A 7,056-nucleotide genomic window follows, 5' to 3' on the forward strand; every position below is an offset into this window, starting at 1 on the left:
TATAGACTAGACTATAGACTAGACTATAGACTAGACTATAGACTAGACTATAGACTAGACTATAGACTAGACTATAGACTAGACTATAGACTAGACTATAGACTAGACTATAGACTAGACTATAGACTAGACTATAGACTAGACTATAGACTAGACTATAGACTAGACTATAGACTAGACTATAGACTAGACTATAGACTAGACTATAGACTAGACTATAGTCTAGTCTATAGTCTAGACTATGGACTAGACTATATACTGACATCTGATTCTGAGTCGATTGGTATAGTTAGAGACAGATAGAGCTTTATAACCAATATTTTTGTCCGTCTAAAACATCAGCACAAGCCCAAGCTAAAATTATATATTAGATTCCTCTAACAAACTAATTAACATTAGTTAACTCAGCCATAGAATCTAACATCTAAACTTAACTTAGGTTTAGAAACAAATGAAAATTTTTATTATTAATACTTTTTAAATATTTTTGTAAATTTTTGTTTAAAGAATTTTTCGTAATTGTTTCTGACCAGAGTAGTTAATCGAAATCTTGATAACGGGTTTAAGAATGTGTTAATATATTAATTGTAAAAATCAAAATTGTTAACTTATTACACCAGCATTATAAATAAATAAGATTTGTAAATGTATTAAATTTTATAAATAAGTTAAGATTTGTCACTGTAATCTGTAGCAATTACAAATAAATAAAATAAAACACTATTTTTTAATAAATGTATAGAACCACATCTAAGTTAAGCCAGAAATCAAAATGAAATTAATGATTCAAATTAAATTATAGATTTCAATAAAACTTAATGTTTTAAAGCTAAAATTTAAAATAGTTTCTTTTTATTAAAAAAAGGTAAACAGCTAGTAATTGTAAACATTTTTATAAGAAGTCTATCTCGAGGAAATTGTTAACTCTGTAGAGTTAGTCCAGCAAATATCTCCCAGTCCTCAAAGATGAAAAAAGTACCAACACTTTTAATTATTTTCAAAAAATGTTTCAATATATTTCGTTTTGTTCTTGTTGTTGTTATAGGCTTTTAATTCAAATTTCACAAGATTTTATTTCTGTTTTTATTTCAATTTGTTTTTATTATTATTAATTTTAATTTCATTGTATAAAAAAGGAAAGTAAATTTAGTATTTTATTTGTTATACTTTTTTCTTTTATTTTCTTGCGTTTTCTGGTTGTAAATAAAATGAAAAACGAAAACATTTAAAATATTTGTGTTTAAAGAAAATTAAAAAAAGAATAGAAAATATTACAAATTGCATAGCGAAAAAAAAAATCATAAAGAAATTAAATAAAAAAAATGCTAAATGTTGTTGTAACATACAAGACATGTTTCCTTTTTTTATTTTGTTTTAAACATGATTATTTATTTGTTAGTTCAGTATTCATTTTTTGTAGATTTTTTTATAAAGATTTTTCAATATTTTTTTTAACGTTTTGTTCATTTGTAGTTTTTTTTTTATTCTTCATATAAACATTTTTTTGTTGTTGTTGATGTTAAAGAGAAAATATATTTCATATATATATAAAAAAGATAATTTTCATCTTGATAAAGAGTTGGACAGACAAGATAGACCTTTAGTTGACACAGATACGCACCTAGCCGACAGCTCAGCTGTCGGAAAAGCGTATTGCATCAACCAGTTAATCTTTCCCTCCACTATTTTCAAAAAGAAAATAATTTCTTTTTAAACAAATAAATTACGATTATAAATGGTGATGGATATTTGGAGATCGCATAAGTGGTATTTGTGATTTGAGTAATTAATATATAAATATTAAAAACAATGAAAAAAATTACATTATTTAATTACATAAAATATTTAACAATATGCCAGCAGATAATCTTAAAGGAAACCCCTTAAAACTACCGCCCAGGAGTATTAAATAATAAATCAGATCTATATAACAAATGCATTGAGAAAAAGCAAAAACAAACGGCGCAGCGAGCGCAGTTTTCTAGTTGCCAAGAAATTAAAAATTCATTAAATTTAAGAAAACTCCAAAAACCGATAAATTAAAAAAAAAAAAAAACTAAATATTGGAGAGATTTTATGGAAATAGAATAAACAAAATACGATACTATTTAAACTATATTTATATAGAAGTGATGTGAGAAAGAAAATTTGAGTTTGATGAAGACCAAAAGAAAAAAATACATATTAGGAATGATGAAACACCTGAGAGAGGAGCAGAGTACCAACACAACGCTAAACAATCAGTGAATCATCATCCAGAGCTATAATGCACGATTCCAAATATCCAAACCAAAAGTACAGCCGTTTTAAAACAGCCCGCATCTCACACTATACCGTAGTGGTATCGACAGACTCAATACGTGCTGAGCTAGCTTCAACCGCCAGTAGCTGGATCTCCACCGCCGTTAACGGCGCCACCAGCTCCAGCAGCTGCTGCTGCATTGTTGTTTGCCTTGTCACTGTATTTGATCAATTCTACCTTCAAGTTGACTACCTTGGGTGGTTTGGTGGCGCCCTCAGTTTTTGTTCATCTTGTTTTGTTCGCCACCAGCAGCATCACCGGCAGCACCACCATCTTCACCATTGGTGGCAGCTGTTTTATTATTCTTATTATCACTGGGTGTGATAGTCAAAGAGAGATCGTTTAATGCCTGTAGCACTTTGTTCATATCATCTTCAGTGCTGGGTTGACCATTACGATTGCCGAAATGCAAATAACAGCGACCGTATTGTCCTAAAAATTGTGAAAATAAAAATTGTTAGGAGTTGGAATTAATTTTACTTTTTTTTAATAATTTCTTACCCTTCCATGTAATGGCCATGGGATTACATTGGCGATTACGCAATTCGCTCTTCAAATCCTTAATGCGTACATCACGTGAAATGTTGGAAAGTTTCACGGAGAATCACGCATTGGACGATTCTTGCGTAACTTTGGTCTTCTGTTGCCACCTTCACCAACTGATTTACGATCTTGACTCTTTGATTCAACACCAGATTGATCGCCTTCGGACTAAAAATGTAAATAAGATTTTATAAATAATCGTAATTATAAAAACATTTTAACTAAAATTAAATTTTATTTTCGTATATGCCTAAAAGTATGCAATTTTTTGCATTATATGTATGCAATGTGTATTTCTAATTGAGTTCCTTATTAAAGGTTGCTTGAAATATACCAAATTTTATTTATAAAACTGTAGCTCAACGTGATAATAACATGTCCATCTAAAAGGAGGCGTTACTTTTTATAGATCTCATATTATATTCCGTCGGTGGGACATACTGGAATGTTATTAAAATAAACCATTCCATAAGTATAGCCGCGGCTTCTTAATACATTTGCAATGAAATTCTTTCCTATGTTTAGTAGAATAATATTTTATATATAAAACTGTAGATCAATGTGCTAAATAACATGTCCATCTAAAAGGAGCCGTTACTTTTTTATAGATCTTTTCATATTTATATTCCGTCGGAGGGGCATACTGGAATGTTATTAAAATAAACCATACCATAAGTATAGCCGCGGATTTTACATAATGTTTACAAAAATATGAAATGAACTTCACTTAAACTTTTTCTATAGTGTCCATACTTTACAAGTTTTTTGATGATTTATAAAACTGTAGATCAATGTGCTAAATAACATGTCCATCTAGTAGGAGCCGTTACTTTTTTATAGAACTTTTCAAATTTATATTCCGTCGGAGGGGCATACTGGAGAGATATGAAAAGTATGCACTCCATAAGTATAGCCGCGGCTTCTTAATACATTTGCAATGAAATTCTTTTCCTATGTTTAGTAGAATAATATCTTATATATAAAACTGTAGATCAATGTGCTAAATAACATGTCCATCTAAGAGGAGCCGTTACTTTTTTATAGATCTTTCATATTTATATTCCGTCGGAGGGGCATACTGGAATGTTATTAAAATAAACCATTCCATAAGTATAGCCGCGGATTTTACCTAATGTTTACAAAAAAAATGTGAAGTGAACATCACTTAAACTTTTTCTATAGTGTCAATACTTTACAAGTTTTATGATGAATTATAAAAATGTAGATCATTGTGCTAAATACATGTCCATCTAAAAGGAGCCGTTACTTTTTATAGATCTTTTCATATTTATATTCCGTCGGAGAGGCATACTGGAATGTTATTAAAATAAACAATTCCATAAGTATAGCCGCGGATTTGATCTTATGTTTATACAAATGTGAAATATTACATAAACTTCACTTAAACATTTTCGATAGCGAATACTTTACATGTTCTATGATGATTTAAAAACTGTAGATCAATGTGCTAAATAACATGTCCATCTAGTAGGAGCCGTTACTTTTTATAGATCTTTACAAATTTATATTCCGTCGGAGGGGCATACTGGAGAGATATAAAAGAAATACACTCCATAAGTATAGCCGCGGATATGATCTTATGTTTATACAAATATAAAATTTTATATAACTACACTTAAGCTTTTACTCTAGTGAAAATGTAGATCAATGTGCAAAATAACATGTCCATCTCATAGAATCAGTTACGCTTTAATAGATCTTTTAAATTATTGTTCCGTCGGTGGGGCATACTGGAGAAATATTAAGAAAAATTCACTCAATCAGTATGGCCGCGGAATTAATAAAATATTTACTTCTTAAAATAGTATTGAACATTTTATGATTTAAAAAAGAACTGTAGATCAATGTGCTAAATAACATGTCCATCAAGTTGAAACAGTTATTTTTTAATAGACCTTTAAAATTAATATTCCGTCGGAGGGGCATACTGGAGTGTTATAGAAAAAAACTAACTCCATAAGTATAGCCGCGGACTTTTCAGTATTTTTACTACTATTGTAATATGTAGTTTCACTCACCTTAGTTGGACGTCTTCTGCGGTTAACGAAACGTCTTCTGTGTGTTTGACGTTTCTGTTGTTGTCCATTATTTTCGCCATCCTGTTGTTGATCGGCATTATTTTGCGAGACAGCACGACGTTGGAAACGACGATTGCCACCGAAACGACGACGTGGCATAAAACGACGACGATTGTTTCGGCGTTGATGCTGTTCAACGTCTGTGTCTTCCTCTTTGAGGACAATGACCTTACCGGCCTTTTCCTGAGTTTCTTTGAGTACTTGGAGTACGGGTATGATTTTAAGGCGACGTTCTGAGAGTAATTCCCAGAAAATGCCAGCAGGACGGGGCAAACGTTTGGCTACGCGTATAACCTCGGTGGGTGTGATGATCATATCAACGGGTGAATCATATTTTTGGAATAGATTAATGGGTAGATTATCAACCACCTGAGCGTCATGTACCATTGTGGCAATGACGGTTTTATCGGTTATCGAGCCAACCTCTTTAAGAAGACCAATGTCTAAGTCATTGAAACCGTTGCCGCGACCAATGCGATAACCATCACGTGAAACAACAACTGAACCAATGATGACCATGTCCAATTCGACTTTGTTTTCCAAAGCTGCATGAAAAAAAATTATTGTAAATAATAAAATTTTCATAAATAATCCTCTTTTGGTAATAACAAATTTGATTTAAAATTTATTGTAAAATTCATACTCACAAATTTCCGTACGATGTTTTTCAACATTGCGAACATTAAGAATTTCGGTTTTTTGTTCTTCTGTAGCATCGGCTGGTACATCGACCTTCAAGTACAAGGCCTTGGAATCGGATGTACCGGGCAAATACAAATTCTTGCCAGCAAGTAATGTTTGCAATTTAGCAGCATATAAGGCGCGATCAATTAAAATCTTAATTTCCTCTAAACAAATTTAACGTGAGAAAGATATTAATTAATTACATATAATTATTTCAAATAAATATTACTTTAAAAGAAAACAACAACAACAACTTACTGGCATTTTTAAATTCCTCAGTTTCGGCCAATAATGCGGCGGCCTTGTCATTGTCCACAAAACCGGGTATGCGATTGAAGATGGCATTGAAGGGCACACCAAATTTGTTTTCTTGCAATTTCTTCCAAGTTTGCACACGCAATGAGCGTTTGGTAGGCTCAACAGCTTGAGCTAAAATTAAAAAAATAAATAAAATTTATATTACTTTGTCTACATTTTCTTAAAAAAGATTTGTTTAATATAAAGTGCTAAAATATATATCTATTTTATGGAAACAATTTCACACATTTACATTTTCTTGCCTTGTAACAAAACATTTTTAAAATATTTTGTATTATTCTGCACATTTCATAGTTATGTGTGTTATTTATCACTTACAAATTGTAAACAATAATAACAAAAACAAATTCAATTAAATATGAGGTCTTTGCTTGCATTTAAATTATTGGAGAGAGTCTTGAAATAATGAAAAACATTTTCATAAACCATTAAGTAATTTTATATACAAATACATTTTGCAAAGATATATATGAATGTGTGTATATAATAAAATGAAAAATATTTTTAAAAACAAACATTTAGACTTGCAAATAAATCGAAAGTGGAATTACTTTTAAAAAATATCCGAAGGGTTGTCGTTTTACTCTTTCTGAAGAATAACAAGTAAGAATTCTATATTCGCCTTTGCCAAATTTTATATACCCTTCACCATAGTGTGATTAACTTTAAACTATTCATTTTATATTTTTCGACTCAACCATTACTTTAGCAATAACAAGACAAATAACAAGAACAACTTAAGCCAAACGAAAAAAAACACACAAAAAATCCAACGAAATGCGCAAAGCAATAGCTCCAACATACATATGTATGTATATCCACACGTATGCTTTTCCAATAAGTAACAACAGCAACTGTATGTTGCTGTTGTCTGAAATTTTCAGAGGTTGTCTTTATTTATATCTAAATTATTTATTGACGGATTTTGCTGATTTTAAATAGGAAACTTATCGAAAGTATGTCTGACAGAAATATTGAAGATTTGGATCCCGAAGATATGTGGGGTCTTCAGATATTTGATTTCAACAGACAGAAAGGCTAATAGAGAGTCGGACATGGCTTAATCGACTCCGCTATCTATAAGGATCCAAAATACAGGGCTATTCTGAA

The 7,056-nt window shown here is 30.8% G+C and overlaps 1 protein-coding gene across 1 annotated transcript; it reads right to left on the reverse strand.

Annotated features, from left to right (window-relative positions):
- Positions 1-1,445: 1,445 nt before the first annotated feature.
- Positions 1,446-6,057, reverse strand: LOC119614868 (methenyltetrahydrofolate synthase domain-containing protein-like; the record flags this gene model as incomplete). The annotated part of the gene is given in 6 exon segments (XM_037970966.1): positions 1,446-2,734; positions 2,804-2,908; positions 2,911-3,013; positions 4,885-5,489; positions 5,592-5,792; positions 5,887-6,057. Coding segments are annotated over 6 exon segments (1,403 nt in total), but the record flags the coding sequence as incomplete, so codon positions are not given.
- Between the last annotated feature and the right edge of the window lie 999 nt (positions 6,058-7,056).

Source organism: Lucilia sericata, unplaced genomic scaffold (assembly GCF_015586225.1).
Source record: "Lucilia sericata isolate MDLA Ls3-8-SP2 unplaced genomic scaffold, ASM1558622v1 Contig003549F_arrow, whole genome shotgun sequence".
NCBI lineage: Eukaryota > Metazoa > Arthropoda > Insecta > Diptera > Calliphoridae > Lucilia > Lucilia sericata.